Source organism: Ascaphus truei, chromosome 2 (assembly GCF_040206685.1).
Source record: "Ascaphus truei isolate aAscTru1 chromosome 2, aAscTru1.hap1, whole genome shotgun sequence".
Lineage (NCBI taxonomy): Eukaryota > Metazoa > Chordata > Amphibia > Anura > Ascaphidae > Ascaphus > Ascaphus truei.
The window spans coordinates 136,087,473-136,110,747 of NC_134484.1; the positions used below are offsets into that span (position 1 = coordinate 136,087,473).

At 39.7% G+C, this 23,275-nt stretch overlaps 1 protein-coding gene across 1 annotated transcript; it reads left to right on the forward strand.

Annotated features, from left to right (window-relative positions):
* The first annotated feature begins 18,311 nt into the window (after nt 1-18,311).
* LOC142488144 (uncharacterized) lies at nt 18,312-22,427 on the forward strand. Its single transcript, XM_075588516.1, has 4 exons — nt 18,312-19,021; nt 19,373-19,678; nt 21,070-21,147; nt 21,511-22,427. Exons 1-4 carry the CDS (start codon nt 18,430-18,432, stop codon nt 22,425-22,427), a joined length of 1,893 nt encoding a protein of 630 aa, XP_075444631.1. The 5' UTR covers nt 18,312-18,429.
* Nucleotides 22,428-23,275: the final 848 nt, after the last annotated feature.

Consider the following 23,275-nt stretch of genomic DNA (forward strand, 5'->3'; position numbering starts at 1 on the left):
TGGCCCCATATGTACAATAAGTATATGTGATTGAAAGGTATAGTAACATGGCATAACATTTGACATAATAAGTACATAGAAGCATAGAAGATATATATATACATATATATATATATATATATATATATATATATATATATATATATACATACAGATAGTCTGTGAGGATCCCTAGAGATCCAATATACCAGCACAGCACGAGGGAAAATCACATAAAAGTATCACTTTAAGGGATGGCGTCACATCCTTTTGAACTAACGTAACCTCTCACATGGTACAGCAACCAATGGGATTGTCTTTAATCCGATTGGCTGTAATACCATGTGATATAGCAATGTGGTTTTAAGATGTGACGAGAGAACATCCTGTTCTGGATTTACCATTGGGTTTTGGATTGACAGATGAAGATAGAAAAATAAAGAAAGAAATAATGACAGATAAAGAAATAAGATTGTGATAGAAGATAAAAAGAAGAATTTTGATACCTGTTCCTGATCTTCAAGGTGGATGGTGTTGTATTGATTTTGATGACATCGTGGTACAAGAGCTTGCAGAATCGCTGGGATTCGGACGGTCAACACTTCTAAAGGTAAGAAAAATATTGAATGTACTGTATGTAACTTTATTTTTACAAGTTTTTTTATTGTATTTTTTTATTTTTATGTTTTTCATTGCTCATTGACTGATAATGTATTAATCTGTGCCTGTTTAGGGTACAGATCAATACAGTGACAGCCAATTAATTTTATGGCAAATGCTTTTTTTCTATTGATTGTTGTTTTTTAGTTTTCTGTTTATTGTTTGGCTTAAATTGTTTGTAATTTGGATGGCTTGTTTTGATTTCATTTTCTGATTGTTTAGCATTTTTAATTCATTATTTCTTTTGTTCGCTGGTTTTAATTAATGTGTTGGCTATGTGTTATTAATTAATTAATTTGTTGGCTAGTGGTTTAAATTAATGAATTGTTTTGTTGGCTAATGTTTTACATTAATTAATTATTTTGTTTGTTAGTGCTTATATTTATTAAATTGATTGGTTAGTTAGTGCTTTTATTTATTAAATTGATTGGTTGTTTAGTACTTTTATTTATTCATTTGATTTGTTTGCTAATGATTTTATTTATGTATTTAATTGGTTGGCTAGTGCTTTTATGTTTTGAATTGGGGTATTTAGGTGCTTGTGTATATCTTTTATTATTGTGTATTTATGGCCTTCATGCATTTTTATTAGAGTGATCATTGGAGTGATGGAGTGGCTTATCATGCCCATATTATATGGCCCATCCATGTGCCTGAGATAGGGAGTCCTCAATTTGCTACAAAGATCCTCCGTTGATAGAAGAAACTTCTTCTAACAATAGAACTACTGTATGGAGTTGTTAGACTCCCAAATGGTTTTGTGCAGCTTATAGCGATACTCGTCTCCATTAGGAAGCACAGCCACAGAATTAAGGTAGAGGTATATTATCACCTACCAGAGCCAGGGGACAAAGTCCTGTTAGAGAAATTGTAGTTGGATGCAAGCAGAGCTTGAGTCAGGAAGCAGTCAAGAATGGTCGGGTACAATTCCGCAGTTGGCAACAGGAAATCTACAAGCACCAGGACAGGTAACATGGCAGGAATGTAGACAAACAGGAATAAGACTCAGGACACAGCAACCAGAAACAGGACTAGTACACAGGAACCAGAAGCAGAGCACAGGGCACAGGGCACATACAGGGTTCAGAAACACGTGGAATAGAATACCAAGCTCAGGCAGGGACTGGGAGTAAATGAATGCTATATAATTTTCATCTAGTCCCACAGCACCAAATCAAAGTAATTTTTTTGAACAATCTAAATATCTAGCCAAGATTACTACAATCGTTATTGCATAAAAACGTGTTTCCGCTGGCGCAAGTTTTAACATTGCTTGCATCTATAACAATAGGCTGTCTGATGCGGTAGATCTTTGAGCTCATTAATGTGACATGATTATTCTTACATTTTTGGTGCTAGTGCTATTATTTTTGTAATGTGTATAGGGGTACAGGTTGCAGTATCCCCTTCGAGGCATTGCATTAATTTTTTATCTTGCAAGATTTTTTCCCCATTTATTGTGCTTATTTATTTAATTTGTTATGTGTCTTTTTAGTCTATTTAGTCAGATCCTTAACTTCGCTCTCGCTGTTTAAATTCAATAATTACTATAATTATCACTTGACCTTTTTACCACCAATTTATAATGTTAATTGTTTATTGCTGTGTATCTGTGCTCTATGTTATTTGTTGTGGTCAATTTCAATCAATTGTGCAGCAGATGGGGCTTTTCTAAACAGAATTTCAAGTTTTGAAAGCACTGTGAATTTTTGTGAATGTTGCCAAATTTGCCAAAATATTTGCAATCGACATACAGTACAGTATGTACGTCCAACATTTGCCAGTTTTGCACATCCCTGAGTGGCAGTAGTTATGCTGTTACACTAACATAATATTTGCAATGCATGTCACATTTAAACCAGAGAGTGGCGAACAGAAGAGAAACAAATTCATGCATCATGGTGTGCCAATGTTTAAAACTGATTTTGATGTGCTGTGCAAAGAAAATGAGTTGTTTGGGGTGGGAGTAGATGCAGCGTTTGGATGTTGGTGGGTCACATATACAAATGATATGTGCTGTATAATAAAATTGCAAGCTCCACTTTTGTGTTTCATAATTGTGTTAAAATTGTACATCAACATGTTCTTGTCATTAATGACAAATGCAAGCAGACACAAACAGTTCTTAATACATTCATATGTATTGCCCCAAAGGCGCACAGCCTGATGGGGCTCCCCAAGAACTGCAAAGGATCAGCGTGCTAAGGGTTAACATTTGCTTGTTCTTTATGGAACGTCAACCCCACTCATGAGCCATGAGGACACAAAGAGCTTTTGTTCACAGCTGTATTGCATCTCAGCCACCCACCCCAGTGTGCATCTGCGTTGCCCCAAAGGCGCACAGCCTTTGTCGCAGCCGAAGGGCAGCCAAAGGATGTGAACCATTTGCTGCCATTCGCTGATGTCTGGTGATGTTACAGCTGCTCTATCTCAATCTGAAACTCACTAATTCCTGTATACCCTGGACCCAGTTTTCCAACTCTATCTGTCCGTAATTTGACTGTATAACTCTGTTCTTTTAATGTAACCATGTATTTTTTTTATAACTCTGTGCCCAGGACATACTTGAAAACGAGAGGTAACTCTCAATGTATTACTTCCTGGTTAAACATTTTTATAAATAAATAAATAAAATGTATGAACATGAAGAATAACAAATCATACACCAAGTATAAGAACATAATGAATGAGATATCAAAATATGCCGCTAATGATTTTTGGAGAGCAATTTAAGTTTTGATGCAATGCATCAAATACATTAATTTTCTAAAAACAATTATTTATACATAGCCCCTCAAAGAATGATTACTTTCCTCTATGGGGAATGTGCATCAAGTGCAGGAACAAGTTATCTCACCCATTCTGGAATTAATTCCCCAGCATTCAAGTCAATGGGAGTTCAAGCAGTTACTTGATTCATGTGCCCCTATGTGCTTTCTTTGCCTTACTGTATATGTCAACATATTTTCATCATACACCATTGAGAATGAAAAACAGCACTGCTTAACATTCATTTTATTTTGAGTTCTCATTTGATTTGTGAATAAATCTATCTACTATTTGGCCTGTTTAAAAAAACGACAGCCTTGTTAAGTGCTTTAGTAAAGTAATTATGGTTTGCCAGCTTGAAGTCACAGCAGTAGAAATATATGTAAAAAATTTCATTGACTAAATTATCTGTTGAAAAACTTGGTACACCCCCTACAGTTGTAATATATATGCACAAAAATCCATTTATCTAGATTATTAAGTGTGTAATTTCAAGGTTAATTGTGTGGAAAGTAGATGTACACGTTGAATCCTTATTAAATGTCAAAAAGAGCAGCTTTAACAGTCAGTTGATATTAAATTAACATATAATAATAGTTTTAGTGATTCTAAATTAAATACTGCTTTCAGTCACTGACCTGGATTGCAGCTTAAAATTTACTTTGAGGGAGCAAATGAATATCTCAAGTGACAACTCAGTTATGTGCAATTTTTATTGCCTCTTGTAAGGCTCTTTAGTTTAGCAGTGATGAAAATTATGAGAACAGTGTAATACGATTGACAGAAAATTAAAGGTTTTGAGTTGTGTTTAATGTAAAAAAGGGTATTGGAACATTTCAGGGATGACTGAATCATACTTTGGAAATTACAGCATCTATTAGGCGGTATTCAGAATGTTTTAACACTAGTGCTCTTGAAAATAATGATTAAGGAGATAATATACTTGTTATTTAAGGCCTTATTTTGCATTAACAGAGAGGTATTAATGTCTACTACATATGTATATATTTTTGGAAGCCCAAAAGTGATAAACATTAGCGAGGGTATATACCAGGAAAATGTTTCTATCATCAATTCCAGCACTATAATTTTTTGTCAGTGGCCAAATTTGATGGTACAGAGTGGTGGTATACTGTAGGTCAAAATACAACACAATATAAGTTTTAAGAAAATATAACTACATAAAGTAGCTGAATTGTTAAAAAGAAAACAACCCACGTTGTGCGATGAAGCTCACGGGACGCCATGGAGAGGGCATTAAAAAACAAACAAAAAAAAACAAGTAAATGAGCAGCGATTAGGAGCAATGGAGGGGAGGCATAGGACTGGGAAGCCAGTGATAGTGGGGTGATACATGTTTATTTCTCTTATGTAGTGTGTGAGTGTATTTTATTCATAATTTTATTAATTAAAATCACCAACTATATTTCACCATGGAGGCATTTCTTTGCGCTTTCGTCTAGGCATATCATGAGGGTAACCCTGAGCAGAACAACCCTAGTTTGACTACGTATGACTCTGAGGACCTGAGTCCATAATTGATCTTGGGACATTCAAGCAAGTGGCCACAGTTCCACCAGCACAGGGGTGAAGAGGTTGAATATATCGCCTGCAGCCTTACCGGTGTCAAGTACCACTGGTACAGTATTTTATAGGCGTTTTCTTGAAAAACTGTGAATAGTGAGCTGGTAGCAAATGTCTCCCAGATCTCTAACCAGTCTTCCTCCTCTAAGCTTTGACTCAGATCCCGCTTCCATGACAGCATAAACTTCTCTTTTGTGGTTTCTGTATTTTGAAGATTTTATGGTACAGTATATAGTAGAATTAAGTTTGGTCTGGGTGTAAGCACATATGCTCATAAAAAGAGCTACATGGGAGTTCCGACAAATTAACTGTTTGGTCACAACATTTCTAATTGGTCTGGGAATTTTTGTTTTTCATAAATGTCTGAGAAAGATCTGATTGAGAACCCAGGAATAATGTCAGGCACCCTGGAGATCCCGCTAGCAACCAGTTGGCTAAGTGGTTTCCCTCACATCCTGGGGGGAATCTGAATTGACTCGTAGCGGCGTAATAGCTGAGGGCATGGAAACCAGCGTAGTTTTACCTCTTGAGAAACTGAATGAGAAGTGTGGTGTAATAGAGGTTACAGCCCACATATGCATTTCCCGCCATTGCAAGGCAGTGTGAAACATGTAGGTGGGCTGTAATATAATTTTTTTTAAGAGATCACCTTATTAAAGCTATATTTTTTATTGGAATTACACTTTTCTGTACTTTTTTTGTGATTTCTTCACCTGTAGTGCACCACACTTCTCATTCAGTTTCCTGCTTATACATTGAACGGACTGCACACAGAATGCCTATGGATTTACAGAATGGATGTTTGGCCTCTTCAATATATCAGTTATCTCATTTGTGGTCTCTCAATACCTTATCCATTCTTATTAGATGACTGTGGGTAGGCATGGACACTTGATTATATAGTCCTAAACGCTGTAATATCTGGACCCTGGATGTGTTAGCCTTGTAAAATTGTGTTCTGAAGGTTTTCAAGCAGATTACTCTCTTCTTTATAAAAGCCGTACACAAGTGAATTAATTGGTATTCCCAATGAGAAATAAGCAAATGTCTTTATTGCATATTTTGTTCTCTGTCTTTGAGCACCACACCTCTTCTTGACTGTAGTTTTATCTTTCCTCTTGTGTTTCAGTACAGGAAAAGAGAGAAAAATAACAGAGCACTACATCCAGTGCTAGTCAGCCAAAAACAACAAGAGTGCATTCCCACGGTAAAAAATAAAATTATTTAATGGATCATAGTAACAAACAGCACACCCACGCGTTTCGGACTATACAGTTCTTTATCAAGGTGAATAAAAACGTACCCACCGGAGTGTATTAAATACCGTATTCTGACGTTGCCTCTGCCAATCCCCGCCACTTCCGGGTGTGTCAACTGACGCGGGGCGTATGACGTCAGCGCGTCAGGAACACTGGCAAGAGAAAAAGAAAAAACTCAAAACAAACTTTATTAGTCATGAACACTAACACTCCGGTCATAAGTAAAATAAGGACATACAAACTAAGTCTAACATGCATCTAAAAACTCTAAAAATGAAATAAAAAAAAAACTCCTTAGATATGGGATATGCTTATATCCTACAACAGTAAGGCAAGTATGTATGTACTTATTAAGACCACCTTTGAAAAAGCCTCCGCGAAACGTGCATCAGGTGGGAGGCGGGACTAAAGAGGTTGACGTCATGACATCACGATGTGACTTCGATCGGTTGGTGAGTGGTAAGCGCTTCTGAGCACTGGCCTGAGCCGCAATGGTAGAAGTATGCTATACTTTGTGACAACTTAGTATTCTGCCATCACTAGTTTGTAGCTGAGCTGTATTTGCTGTGTGGCCACTGATTCTATTGTGGTGCTGTTTTCCATGACGATGGTTCAGCTTTCACAGCATTTGACATTATTTGTTACATTGTATACTGCAAATAGCTAATTTAGCAAGACTGGTGTTACTTACTATGGTATCTCAGCTTAAAGCAATACAACTAGTTGTACTCGGTTTCTACCTTCCAAACGACTTTTACCCCACCCCTGGTTTTAAATTCTAGGTCATGAACCACACTATTATTGCTCAATTTGTGCAGTTTGTTTAGTTTAGTGTAGGAGGCTATAACTTGATACGGGCAGTGACCCGTGCCTCAGGGCCATTACAAATCACATTTTGTGGGCCAATACTCACTGCTGCATTGTGCACTAGATCTAATTAGGTAAGAATGTGTTAAATATCTATTGTTAGCATATCTCGAATATAACTGAGCAATTACAGGTATATTTTCTGTGGTTTAGAATAGGTGTTCTCTTCAGCTGATAACACCCGTATATTATATGTAGCGTTACAGTATGATGACTGTCAAAATCGGATACCTGTCTGATTGAATACAGGTCTTTTAATCAGTGCTGGAACTGGGGATTTGTTTATTATACCTGTGTGAGTCTTTCTCACGACTATTAAGTACTTACCTACAGGTTGCTTACTTTCCCCTTGTTTTCCAGTTTATGTTATTATATGTTCATTTGTCCATTGTTGTTCTGTTGTGTAAATATAAGTACACGATCAAGATTGTTTGTTCACAAATTCTTTTTAATTATTAAAATAAAATAATAAGTATTAACTTTTATAACCATTTCAACTGTGACAATCAGTGCAGGCTAAAGGGTGTTTCCTTCTTCTCACATTACACATACCTTATTAAGAACCAACAATCAACAAAATATTAATAATGTTATATTGTGTACTTAATCATCAAGATGGAAAATCAGCAATAATATACACAATATTTGATGACATTTGTTTTAGAAAATATATATAAAGATTGTTGTAATCTTAAGAACTGATGTTGGAAATAAGCATATGAGAATTGAAGTGACAAATAGAATACATCTATTAGAAATAAACCATGTTCCAGAGTAGTTCTATTTTGAAAAATGATAAACAATTACTAAAAATCCTAGACAAAAATTGCCAACTGAGCTAAATTTCAAACCAACATTTTTATGGATAGATGAAATGTATGAAACATAAAATATTAAAAATAAAACAGTAAGTATTATTTAATTGTAAGTAATCATATCCAAAAAATGTACGGCAAGAATTAACAGTTCCTCAAACTATTTAATCAAAAACAATTATTTTCTTGAAAGAGTAAAGTCCCTTGACTTGTTCATATTCACGTATCATGAAGAAGAGGCCCTATATCTCAGTCTGAATTACTGTATGACCATAGGGAATTATGGTCTGGAGGGTAAAAATTCAGAATAACTCCCTTCTATCTAAGATAGATAACCTGTTACCCCCCCTAATCGGGCATGGTACATGCTCTATAGCTATGAAAGAAAAATTATCCACATTGCCTAAATTACAATTGGTAAAGTGCTGGGAAACTGGGTGATTAATATCCTTTTTGATAATTAAGCGTAAATGTTCGACTATGCAGACTTTTAAGGATCTAATGGTTCTTCCTATATATTGCTTTCCACACCCACATTTTAGGAAATAGACCACAAACGTGGTATTGCAATTAATAAAGGAAGTTATTTTATATTTTTTTCCTGTTTTATATAAGTGAAATCAGATTTAATTTCCATATACTTACAAGATTTACATTTTGAACAGGAAAAACTTCCTTTAGGTAGGTTGTTAGAAGTTTTTTGTGTGGAAAACAAGCTGGAAGAAATATGATTCGTAATGGTTTTAGCCTTTTTAAAAGACAAATTTGGGTCCTTCTTTATAAATTGGATACAAAATGGGATCCGCAGCTACAGTAGCACTCCTGTAATGTTCGGCCTGCCCACAATCCAGACGAAACCCCGGGACTGAGGTGGAAAGGGTAAAACCACACACCTAGCAGCAAACGGGGGCACGGCCGGAGTGTGGAAGTACCGTAGGTGGTCCGGGTAACTAGAATGTTAAATGTTACCATACCTGACAGCTCCGGTGTAGAAGGGTAAGTTCGTATGCCAAGGGTCGGGGGTTGGAGAGGGCAGCATAATCGATTGTCCGTAAGCCTGGGTCATGGAGTGGAGAGAGCAGGGTAGTAGATTGTCTGTGTGCCGTGTCCAAGGGTTGTAGAAGTCTACAGCGTAGAAAGTCCAAACCGAGGTCCAAAGGGTTTCAAAGAGCAGCGTAGTAGAGTCCAAAGCAAAAGGTCAAATCCAGGGAGGTCAGCAGAATATCAGGGACAGGAGCAAGCACTGAAAAGACAAGAGAGGTCAGGCAACAGCAGACAGCACCAGGGTACAGAAGCTATGCAGAGCAAAGAGGAAATGGTGAAGGGGAATTATATAGGGGACTGGGACCAATCAGAGAAAGGGGAGTGACGGAGGAGCGGCCCGAAGAAGGACCTAATAGGAGAGCAGAGTGTGAAAGTTTGGGACCAATGGGAGTGAGGGGAGGAACAGAGGAGTGACCTAGGTAAGACCCCGATAGAGGAGAATTGCTAGAGGCAAAGGGAGTGGTTAGAGTAAGGGGAGGAGCGGAGGGACGGACAAGGGAAGGGACCGAAAGGGAAGGAGGACCTGAGAGGCAAGGCTGATGGGGAAGGGGCGTGCAGAGCATGTGCGTGACGTCCGAGGAGGCGGAGAATGGGGTAGGCGCATTGGAGGATCCAGGAGCAGACAGAAGAAGGGGAGGAGCAGAGGGACGGACAGGGGAAGGGTCAGGTAAGGAAGAAGAAGCGGGGAGGCGGAGCTGACGGGACCAGAACGGAGACACGCAAGGAGTGTGTGCCACGTCAGCGGAGGCGGAGTCAGGCGCCCGGCGCCAACTAATGGCGGCTTGGGTGCGCGTGCACCCGTAGGGCTGACGCGCGTGGGCTGGAGGTGCGGGGACAGCAACCAGGAGTGGGGAATGCCACCGGGGAGCCTGAATGGCCCGTGAAAAAGGTAAGGATGTGCTGGACGCGGGTATAACCATAGCGCAGATCCTTACAACTCCCCAGGGTTTTCTCACAATACTTTTAATTTGATCAGCTTGTTTGTTGTATTGCGTGATAAACAAAGGGGACTGAGCAGTAGGGTCCTGTCTCCTTCTTTTCCCTATTAGAGCAGATCTGTCCATCTCTCTGACCTCCTCAAAGGTGTTCCTCAGAACGTGACGTGAAAACCCTCTGGCCTCAAACGTTCCAAAAGGTCCTTAGACTGAATCAAAAAATCATCATCATTAGTACATATTCTTTTAAGTCTTATTAATTGACTTATTAATTCCCTTAAGAAGAGACTTGGGATGGCAGCTGTCTGGCCGCAAAAAAGTTTTGCGTGAATTAATCTTACGATAAACATTGGTAGTAATATTTTTGTGCATATCGAAAAATAAAAATAGATCTAAATATTGAATATGGTGAAAATTATAATTTTTGGTGAAGTGCAAATTTAAATCATTATTGTTAAGATATTCAGTGAATACAAAAGTGTGTGCTCATCCCCATTCCATATAAAGATAAGATCATCAATATATCGCCTGTAAAATGTGATAAATTGCCTGTAGGGGTTTCTATCTCCAAACATGTGGACTCCCACCAACCGAAAAACAGGTTGGCATAGGATGGGGCAAAAATTGTGCCCATGGTGGTATCACGTGTTTGGAGATAGAAACCCCCATCAAACATAAAATAATTATGAGTTAACAAAAAGTGTATGGCGTTCAAAATTAATGTGCTCTGTGCTGTTGAAAAATCAGAGTGCTGTAAATAAAATCTGACAGCTGCCATCCCATGTTCATGTAATATCACTGTGTACAATGATTTAACATCAAGTGTTAACCAAATGAAATTGTTTTCCCACTTTATAGAACCGAGTTGGGCCAGAAGATCTCCACTGTCCTTAATGTATGACGGCAATGATTGGACAATAATCTGCAAAAAGTGATCGACATATCTCGATACACCATGTCCCAAAAATAAAATCACAATTTATTTTACTTATTGGCTTTGTTCCCAGTATAGATGTGTAAATACCTGGTCCCCCGTTACACAGGAAATATCCAATGATGCGGGAAAACAAATGTCGAATAAAGGGAGACTATGTTTCCAGCACCAAGGTCCTTATTCAAGCCCATTCCCTCCTCCCAGTCGTACTTCCCTCATAAAAGTCCTCTGGCTCATCCAAAATCAATAAACAAATTCTCAATCTCAGCAGCTCATGGTTTTAGAGTAAGACATCCACGGCATCTGAATCCATATCTTAAAATTCACCACAAGCATCCGTCTGGGTCCAGTGTTCCTGGTAAGTTACTGTCACGATAAGCAGCTCACTCGTCATTAAAGAAAAAACATCTGACATCATAACATCCATAGAGCTACTCTTACTCATGTCAGATGCCATGGGGTTCAATGGAGAATCGAATCTCTCGGGATAAATGTCATAAAGGTTAATTTGGTAAGCAAGGTCCTTCATCCGTCAGCCACACATATTTGATATCATGAAATCATCAGTGCAATCCCCTTCCCATGACTGGTGCTATAAGGCTCTTTTACAGTAGATGTCACATCTCTCTCCACCAACACCATATTGGTTACCATGGTGATTATCCCCAACAATTGAATGAATAGAAGAAATGAGCCACCAGAGAAAACATAAAATCACAGTAGAGTGAAATCATTATACCCACAATAACATCTTCACTACTCTACTCTAAACTAAACCCTCAGCTGGATATTATCTGGGGATAAAAATATAGCACAACAACAGTAACAGTGATATATTTGTAAGAATACAGTTAAAATCTGTGGGGGACATTAATCAAAGATACTGTCCCTAACCCAGATTATAAATACACATCACTCATATTGATTATTTTAGGAAAAAGACCAACGAAAGGAAGAAACAGCCCATAGTTACACTATGGTTTATCAATTAGAGAATATTACATTAAACATTCCTTCAAAATTAGAGACACTATAGCACAAGGTGAGCTGGAGGACATACCGCTAGCACTGTCATATCTGCTAGAGACTATCAAGGAGGGAGGGGAGGACTATCAGGAAGAACAATCAACACCCATAGACCACCACTCATTTAAAGATGTTAGAATGACTCAAACCAGACTCCTCTGGAATGGATGCTCTCTCATATCCCTGTCAGGGATATGTTCCCAATGTCTTAATCCTATCTGGCCCACTCTGTAACAGCCTTCTAGTCCTGTTACCGCCTCTCTGTGGCTTCATTACACTGTGTATTGCTGGAAATCTGAGCTTGCTAGAATTATGTCCTGCTCTCAAAAAATGATGTGCCAACGGGGCCTCCAAATCACCCCAGTGTATCACCGCCTTGTGTTGTCTTATTCGGTCTTTCACAAATTTAGTGGCCTCCCCAACATAACCAAGGCAGATACACAGCTGTAATGCTGTTTAATGCAACATTTTTTTTCAATGTCCTGGGATGGGTAAAAAGAACCCATTGTGAAGGCTAACACATAGGGAGCAGCCACAGCATCTGAAATTTCCAACTTTTGGACTAATCAGGTGCACCTGTTGTAAATGTTTTCCACCCATGTAAGCCCTAACTAATGCATCTCTATTATTTCTACCCCTCGTATGAAAACAGGAGAAGAGCTGTATCTGGAGTGGCCAGTGTCTCATTATAATGCTCCTAATACTTCCACTGCACGTGATATACATGTATAGTAGATGAATGAGATCGAGAACTCTCTCTTGTTTACAGTTCTAGCTCCATCCAGATATAATAGGGAACCCTTGGATAGTGATTCCACCTTCCTTTTTTTCCTGAACAAATTGGGGGGAAAGTAATGATAGGATATTTGCGTTTGGAAAAGTAAATATAGGCTTTTATTCAAGACAAAAGGGGGAAATAAACCCTATACCTTCCATGCTAGGGGAGTAAGTAAGGTTCTGGAGCCCCCTAATACTCGCTGGAGCTATAGAATAAGTACTGTTAGTACTTTTGAGTGTAAGTATGTAGGTAACCTAAGGCACGCAGCCTAGATAGATTGTGAGGCCGTCCCTGACATGGGAAAGTATAACGTTATTGAACAATATTAAAATACAATTTAATAGGTCTGTGGACTAATATAAATTTACAATGCACAGTCTTATCCAGCTAGAGGTAGGGTAGCCTAATAATAGTGCTGGTCACTGTGCAAAATAAGAAAGACTAAGAAACTGTCATTGGGTTATAGAACCAGTTCCGATGGCTAAGAAAACCTGTATGGTAGCAGGGTAGTGTGTGCTGCCTATCATAACAAAGTTATATAGCGAAATGACCACTAGCCAAGCAGTCACAAATATAGCAACATGAAAGCAGTTAGACTGCGTTTTTTGTATAGATGCTAACTGCTCCCCCTGGTGGTGAAAGTCATACATTTAACCAATGTGCGGTTTAACTGCTGTGAGTAACAGCAATGCAGTGTAAAACTCAGCCAAAGCTGAGACTGCTGACAGGTACAGTAGTAAACAGTAGTAATGACAGAGGGAGAGAACGTTACTGGGCGCACATTTACTGATGCCAGCAGAGAAATATAAAGGCGCAATAACACATAACAGACTTAACAGAAGGATGTGAAGAGGCAGAATTGCCGGTACACTTAAAATAAAGACAGATAGTCAAAGGGAAATGCTAGATGTATATGACCCTGAGCAATCACCTAGATCAACCATGATTGTAGGGATAATCTGTGGTAGGACAGGTAGGTAGGGGGTGTCCCTACAACATCCTTGATGCTGAGTCTGTGATTGCTCTGAACTAAGTATACAGGTGGTAGGCCCTATACAGTATAAACCTATGCATAGGGATATCCAGTGTACGGACAGGTGGGTAGAGGGGTATCCCTGATAAGTCCCTGTAGCCTACAAGTAATATGGTAAAAAGTTGTAAAAAATTATACAAAAAGATACATCCATAATAAAACCCTCTGGTGTGGGGTAATGCTACTGATATATGTGCTACTTGAGTAACATGGAACGCTGGCAATTCAGATCTTAGTGAGCATGTATACTGTTTTTTATGCAACCAAAGTTCAGCAACATAAAAATACAGCTCCAGCAACTAAAAGTTCATATCTATACTATAATTCTAAGTTGGATTCCATCTGTTTGTTTGTTTGTATGTCTGAAGCATCGAAATCTCAGAAACGGCACCACGTAGCACAACGAAACTTTCACTGTACATTCTGCTGCAGATTTGAAGGTCAACGCAATTATTTTGAGCTTCCAATGTGACTCACCTCCCAAACCAAACCTGAAAACCAAGAACTATGCCAAACTAGGGGTACTTTACAGGAACAAATCCTCCCTAAGTCTCCTGGTCAGAAAGCGTATTGCACAGCAGATGCTAATGCCAATTATTGACTATGAAGACATAGTATATGGCTTGGCTCCTCAAACCCACCTTAGCAAACTTGACACCCTCTACAATTCAATTTGTCATTTTGTTCTCCAATGCAACTACAACACACATCACTGCGAAATGCTCAAAGAACTAGATTGGTCATCACCAGAGTCTAGGCGCAAAGTTCACCTTTCCTGTCTCACCCTCAAATACTTTCTGGGCAAGCTACCCAGCTACCTGAACAAGCTCCTCACCCTTACCACATGCAGCACCTATCACCTGAGATCAGACTCCAAAAGACTATTCATGGTCCCAAGGCTCAACAAAGTATCCGGACGTTCCTCCTTCTCCTTCCGTGCAACCCAAAACTGGAACAACCTACCAGAGACTCTCATATCCACCACCAGCTTAAGTTCTTTCAAATCTAAGGCTGTCTCACACTTTAATCTGGTCTGTAACTGTTTCATACGCTCATAATATATATTATCTTTAACTGTGCACGCAATGTCTTGTATATAATGTATACCTTGTTCATTTATGTAACTGTACTTGTAACCATGTATTATTTGTTTTACTCTGTGCCCAGGACATACTTGAAAACGAGAGGTAACTCTCAATGTATTACTTCCTGGTAAAATAATTTATAAATAAATAAATAAATTATGCACATTCAAAGTTTCCCCCTGCTGTCCAGCAAATCTATTAGAGCAGGAGCAGGGGGAGGGGGGGCATAGCTACTAAGGGAGGGGGTGTGTCCTTGCCTGGATCGGGGCTGTGTGTGTTTGTCTCTGTGTCTCTGTGTGTGTGATGTGAGATATGGGGGTGAGATGTGGCAGCGGGGGGGGAGGTGGGGGGGATGTGCTAGCTAGAGGGGGGAGATGTGCCAGCTAGTGGGGGGAGATGTACCAGCGGGGGGGAGATGTACCAGCGGGGCGGTGGGGGGACATGTGGCGGCAGCGGGGGAAGATGTACCAATGGGGGGGGCAGGAAAATGTGACGCCAGCGAGGGGAGATGTACTAATGGGGGGGGGAGGAGGGGCGGGGAGATGTGCCGGCAGTGAGGGGACATGCCACAGCAGCACGGGGAGATGGGGAGGGGCGGGGACATGTTCCAGCAGCAGGGGGAGACACACACACAGACAGACACACACACACATATACACACACAGACAGACACACAGACAGACTCACACAGACAGAGACAAATCTCACTCCACACTACATCCAGCAGCGAGGGGTAGGGGGGCGGGGACATGTATTCAATATTACATTCCCCGGGCGAAGCCTGGCACAAAAGTTAGTACATAGTAAAACACAGTAACACATTTCAGACCTAGAGTTACCCTGCAGACCAGGAACAGTCAACTGTCCCTGCCCCATAGAGCTTACAATCTATTTTTTGGAGCCTGAGGCACAGTGGAATAAAGTGACTTGCTCACAGTCACAGGATGCTGACACTGGAATTTGAACCCGCAAATTCAAATTCATTTGAACCCGCAGGCCCTCTTGCTTCAAACTCAATGCTTTTACCGTATTATCCTGATTATAGGGCAACCCTAAATATAAGGCGATCACTTCGATTTTAGCCTCTGTTAATGGTAAAAATAGGTAATATCCGTTTGCAATCCAGGGGGAGCATATAAGGGAGATAAAACAAAATGCAATCTAAGTGTAGACAGTTTAATAACCTATGGGTCAATACCCAGGCAGGTACCCAACTTGCACCTACATCTATAGGGGGTAGCGCTTCCTCACATTTGGGTGGGATTTTTGGGACAAGACACCAGGGGTTGTTGGTGCCACGCCACCCTCAGTACTTTAGGGGAACCACCAAGTGTTGGGGTCACTGCATTATACTGGCGGTATATTATTAGTGTGTGTTATCTGTGTTAGTGTTGTGTACAGTAAAGCTTAGTTATATACATTGTGTGGTGAATTGCTTATTATTGTGTATTGGTTCCTGTGAGGGGTTATCCCACCAACGCTGAGATCCCTCATAGGTGGCGGCGCTGCACGCAAAGGAGAAAGAGCTTATATCCAGGCTCCCAGAAGCGGAGGCTCAGGCATCCTGTAATCAGACAGGTACTGCAGCAAGCGTAGTTGCCCGCATAGTTCCCTTAGGTATAGGGAAAGGGGGATACAGCTATATGGAAAAGTATTTAGAAAATCAGTATAACCTAGGAAGGCTAACAGATTTGTGATAACAAGCTGCACAAAGTTACTAGTACCGGAAGTATCCAGTGTCATCAATTTAACATTAGTAAGTCATAGCCAGGTGAATAGTTAAAAAGCCACAAGTTATTGACATAACCACAACCATGCATTGAACTGGGTTCTGAGACTACTTACAGAGAAATCTAAAGTTACCAAATGTAGGTTGTAGTCTTGATAATTTCAGATGGATCCTGACGTTCTGCCTGTGTAAATATCTGAATAGTAAATCAACTATTAGCACAATCTTTATTGTATTTCTTTAACAGGTACAGTAGAAGTTCTAGGAAACAAAGTTTTACTCTTTTAAGCAATAATTGAAATGTCCATTGAATATATAACATGGCCTACTTGCGTTCTCTCTTTGCAATTCCCACAGACGTTATTGTCTACATTATCATGCAGCAATGTACAACATTAAGTGAGTAGTTACTAAGCATAGATTTTGTGATTTTAATTAATAATTCCAAAATAACATACATGTATGTGTTGACAGGTTATGATTTATTTTTCTAGCTTAGAAATGAAGATATTCAGTTCTTGTCTGAATCATAATAGGAGTCACAATAGAAAATATGTTTTATAGTATAGTTGGAAAATTTTATTTGTGTCTGTTTATCCCAGCCAGATTTAACAAAGTTTTGGTTGTTTTGACAACACGCAGATTTTTTAGTCTTTAAACAAAGAAGACAATTAAAAGGCAGTGAACAGAATGCCAAAAACCTCTATCTAACTCAATATCCTGTTCTTTATAGCTTTTGTCATTTAATGGCATATAATGAGGAAGCAAAGCCAGATGGCAATCTAAAAGCTATAAGCAGAACAGCAGGAAACTTAAGAGAAAGCTGTATCAACTTCCATATTCGATGTGCACTTACAGTAGATGAAAAATAAACTACACTGTTCTTCATTTTGCATTTGCGGTACAGTATATTACAATGGTGCTGTTAAAATGCTCTCCTAATATATACTGTAGTAAAAAAACAAGTAGTTGATTGCTCCATAATATTTAGTATGGTACAGCAGCGGTGTGCAAAGTGGGGGGGGGGGGCTGGATTTGTCTTGGGGGGGGGGGGGGTAGGTGGTTGCAGAGCCCCTGCACTCTTCCCTGAGGCATTTAAATTAAATGCCGGGGGATCGCGTGGGGCCCCTGCAACTCTAAAACGTACCTGGACTCTGGCAGCGTCACTCGTGTCCATGGCAACGCAACATTAAATGACGCTGCGGGGTCATGCGACGTGACGTTACACGCGTCAAATGGCGTTGCGGCTCACATGATGTGAATGGAGAGGAGCAGGCAAGGCGGGCAAAGCAAAAAAGTTTGCGTGCCCCTGTGGTACAGTAGAGGATTGTTGGTCTGTAAAACAGACCAAAGTATCCGGTGCTCGAAATATATTAGCGGTGTAGAGCTGAACAAACGCTGTAAAATAAAAGTATAAGTCCAATAGCTTGTAAGTCTAAGGGCCTCATGCAGTAAGCGACGATTATGTGAAATCGGCAAGCTTATCGATTAGTCATGTTATTGGCGTTTTTCCCTCTCCGTATGCAGTAAGTGCCGAATACATTCAAAATCAACCAGAAAACAAATCCGCCCACTCTCACGATGATGAGCCGATCACACACAGGTGTATCGGCGTGCGTGGCGGGGTGCTGTTAGGTTGCACAATCACAAATCTTGCTGAATCAGGCGAAACAAGCATGTTTTTGATTGCGCGCCATATTTAAAGGCAACGTGTACTGCTAATCATTCTCTGTGTTGTTGGGAGTGAGAGAGAGAGAGAGACGCACAGAGCTGGACGATTGAAGATTTGCATATTGACTGAGAGACTTGTTGTGTATTGGGTGAGCTTTGTCCTTTGTTGTTTTGTTTACATCTTTGTCTTGTTTTATATGTGGAAGTGGGTCGTGTGATTGCCTGTACATTTCTTGTCTGTTTTTTGTGAGTGCTGGAAGTATGCCCGCAAAGCGTGGGAAGAGTGATGCTGGTGGGAGTGGGAGTGCTACTCGTGGGAGTACGCGTCGGAGTGAACGTTCTGTTCAGGGGAGTGATGTTGCTGGTGCACCGAGTGGTGTTGCTGGGAGTGGGAGTGCTGTTGTTGGGAGTGGGAGTGCTGGTGCTGCGAGTGGTGTTGCTGGGAGTGGGAGTGCTGTTGTTGGGAGTGGGAGTGCTGTTGTTGGGAGTGGGAGTGCTGTTGCTGTGAGTGGGAGTGCTGGTGCTGGGAGTGCTGGTGCTAGGAGTGTGAGTGCTGGTGCTAGGAGTGTGAGTGCTGGTGCTAGGAGTGGGAGTGCTGGTGCTGGGAGTGCTGCTGGTGGCGCAGTTGCTGATGGGGTGTCTGGTGGTGGCGTGCTTGCTGGTGGCCAGCTTTTGGAGGCTCTTCCATTGGAAGAAGGAGAGTCCAGTCAGCACCAGCCAAGCTCTGACCCTAAACCTGCTCGGAAAAAACGTGTGGAGAAGCCACGTAATCCTCGCTTCAATGACCAGGAAAATAGGGCTCTTGTCACTGGCATTCTGGAGCACTATGACAGTCTCTATGGACATTTAGTAGGTAAGTGTAACTTTACATTTATTATTCAAATACATGTGATCCTAGGTCATCTGAGTTTTGTTCATATGCAAATATGGGTACACAATATCTTTCTATGTTCATTAGTGTGGAAACACAGCTTTTTATCATGCCTTACAAGGACAAATAAACACAGGCGGTCAATTTGCCAGAACTGCATACAATATGAATGCAACCTTGCTTACATGTATAGGTTTAGTAGTGAATGCTCATGTGCTGCACATATTACACATAAAACAGCATGTTTGCTATCTCTTGGAACAGCTAGCAGTGTAGGAAACTGGTGCTTATATTATTATTAATTTACCTCATATCTTTTATATGTTTTTCAAGGGCGGACAAGTGCAGCAAGCAAAAAAGAAATGTGGGACACAATAGTCATTGGTGTCAATGCCTGTGGGAATAGTGTCAGGGACAAGTATCATTGTCGGAAAAGATTTGATGATATTAGGTCCAAATTGAAAAAGAAAATACAAGACCAACGCGTGCATGCTACTGGCACTGGAGGTGGGCCCACACCACAACGTCTCATATTGACTCCATTGGAGGAGCTGCTTCGGCCAAAATTACTTACCGTCGTCGTGGAAGGCTTGGCTGGTGACCGTGACATTGGAATTTATCCGTCACAATTTCCAGCAGGTGATAAATATTACTGTACTAGGCGTGTCGTTGCTTACAGTTATTTTGCATATTTACACTGCTTTTTATACTGTCTTCACAATATAAGCATACCTGCATCTATATATGTATGTGTCTGATTCTGTATATATATATCTCAAAATAGACATATATGTAGTAGTCCTACTAAAAGCAGTAACTAATATAGCACGTGCCATTGCGTGCTCATTTACATGTGAATTCCCAAAATGCATAGCTGCAGTGGAAGCAATTGATGGTGGGCGAAGATGGGGAACAACAGGGTAGTACACATGTGTAACACATGTTCATGAGAAATTATTAGTAGCTACAGGTACAGAACAGAAATATGTATCATATTATTGTGTATTTTATTGATTTTACTCCGACAAACATGACATTACTGCCTATTTTAAGCATGCATCAAAGAAATTGCATGTAACGGCCTACAAACATCACTGGCACTAACACATCTATAGTTGCTTATGAAAAGGTCCATTTTTGCTTTATGTCATATACAGACAGCATAATGAGGCACACGTATCATATGTTATGTCATTGTTTTCATAACTTAAACACTGCAGATGACTACTTAGCTCATCTACCATTGTGTTAAAGCAGCTGCAATTAATATCTCATCACAGCATACACTTCAACAGAGGGGGTGGGGTTCAGCACACACACTAATTACAGCCTCATTTCACGGTCAACTTAGTTCACACCATTTGCACCTGTTTCAAGTCATTGAAAGGTGTGGCTGATTAGGCTTTTTGGGGAAGGGAATACCTTTCTTACAACCTGAATAGCACAACTGAAGTTAATCACACTCATTTGAAAGCTTAACTCTAGCTACTAAATGCCCCAACAACTCATTACTTATCAAAGCGTACGTCACACATTAGTTCACTCATATCTATAGTTGAACTACTATGAAAGACACATTATCACACACTGCATGTGTTGTCTTGTTGAGTCACAGCCACATTCAGGTGTGCCACATCTTCGATTAATGTACCACACATATCCTCTACCAAAAACAACACTTTTTGCAATATGACCACCTTCATGATAACCATTGTGAATGGTCATCTCATGATAGTTATGTACATTATGATACTGATATCACTACACAACATATGATTTTTATGTACTCATTTAATCTATTTATCCTCACGCATTACTGCAGAAACATAGTATGTTGTATGTTAGGGAACTCAAAAATTCTAAGTACACAGGCATGTACAGTGTTATTACAACTATTTATGTTCACTTTCACACACATTTTCGGTTAAGGAACTGATGTTGTTAGTTAATCATAAATACAGAACATACAATAAGTGTTTGTTCAATATTTACACATGTAAATGTAAAACTTATGTTATTGTTATATATAGTTGCCCCTGGAGGACATGTGTCACCTGAGATGGAACAAGTGTCTTCACCTGGGTCAGCCAGCTCAACACTACTAGAAGGTGAGTGTATCATTTGCTGGCCATATAATATGTGCTCTTCTATATGTTATGTTGTCATGTGCATTATTTGTTTTGCACATCTTCTTTAAATAGGATTACTTAGTGTCAGTGAAAATTAAGTGTAAGGCAACATGTATTGTGTTAGTGATGTTAATTATCATGTAGGACTTCTGAGTTTAGAGCAACTTTTCATTCATTCATATTTCATACTGAGTCCAAACATTATTCGTAAGTCAAGGTAGTTTTTAATGAGGTTATAAAACGTATGCTAACATGTTAGGTGTTACTTAGGACACAGTACAATTACATAGTAACACAGCATACATTAACATGCCATTTAATAATGTGTACATTTCTTTTTAGAACATCATGGTGATGAGGATGATGAGTATGATGAGGATGACGCCACAGAAGAGACTGAAATACAATCATGTGACCATGAAGAGGTGCCAATAGAAACTGTTGTACCGCCAAATCGTCCATCAACTTCCACATACGATGCAATTGTAGCTTCAGAGGGAAAAATAGTGGACGCAGAAAATCGTCGCCATTCAGACATGATGACAGTGCTGGAAAGGATGATTGGACTGCAGGAAGAAACAGTATCACAATTGGCACATCTCCACAGAATCTTCATTGAAGTGCCTAAACAGTTGCAAAAAATCAACACCTCATTCGAAGCATTAGTTGTTCAGCAAACACAAGCTAATTACTGGAGAAAGACTAATGTACCACAATTCAACACCTCCCAGCCAGGATCTGTTCATGCAGGTCAGTTTTCACCACATTCATCTGATATTCATTCACCAGGCCCAAATGTTACCGGTCAAGTAGCAGACATTGCTGTGCAGGTTCCTGATGACATCCTACCGCTGCCATCTGTACAAATTCAGCAGCAGACACCTACAAAGGAGGCGACAAAAACAAAACAAGACACACATGAAACAGACCAATCATCACTTGTGCAGTGTCTACCAACTTGCTCACATGTGTCACTGGGCACAAGCCCTGTCCGTGAACAGTCACTACCCAAAAGCCCTGTAGGTGAATCACTGCCCAAAAGCCCTGTAGGTGAGTCACTGGCCACAAGCCCTGTAGGTGAGTCACTGGCCACAAGCCCCGTAGGTGAACAGTCACTGGCCACAAGCCCTGCCCGTGAAGTGCCAGAGGCCACTCAAAGTGGCTCTGTTGTGCCTAAAGTTGGTGGCAAAAGAAAAAGGAAAATTCAAGAGACAACAAGCAGGCCTGTTACTCGCTCGCAAAAGGAACAAAAAAAATAAATGTTATAATTCAGAAAATATGTCTTTGGCCTTGTTTTGTGGACTTCAGATTATCTAATTACTATTGTATGTATGCTGAAGACTGTGTTGTTTCCAAACTTTCAACTATGTTCTTGTACACGTGAAGTTTTGGAAATGTTAACACTCATAATTAATTGTGTTATAAATATTTATGTTGTAATCGTCTGTTCAGTAATGGTCCACCAGGAGCCAGTTGCTAAGTTTAGAGAAGCTGCCATTGACTTTGCAGCAAAACATTGCATTTTGGGTGTGTTAATTGATGTAAGAATTGCATATGCATATTAGTCACATGCAATTATTAAAACACCTAAGTAAGTGCAAACATCTTTCTTGTACGTGTACAGCAGGATTATGTGTAAATTATTACTTACCTTTGCCTTGCTTGGCCATTGTAATTTTGTCCTTTAATCAGTTGTGTGTTCGTTTCTATAACATCTCAGAATGTATAATAATATATATACACACACACACACACACACACACACACACACACACACACACACACACACACACACACACTGAGTGAGTGTGAGTGTGAGTGTGTGTGTGTGTATATATATATATGTATATGTGTATATATATATATATATATATATATATATATATATATATATATATATAGTACTATATAAACTGGTATACACAAACTAATACACTTCATGCTTCCTTGTGAAAACACTATTTTAATAATACAGGCCTAATGTTTGAGAAATATCCTAAGTATGAGACTCTAACAGTATTGTGCTTAAACAAATGTTTATTACTTAATTCAATCATGTTTCTCACCATTTAAATAGGTTTCATACAAGGTATACTTAATGCCATCA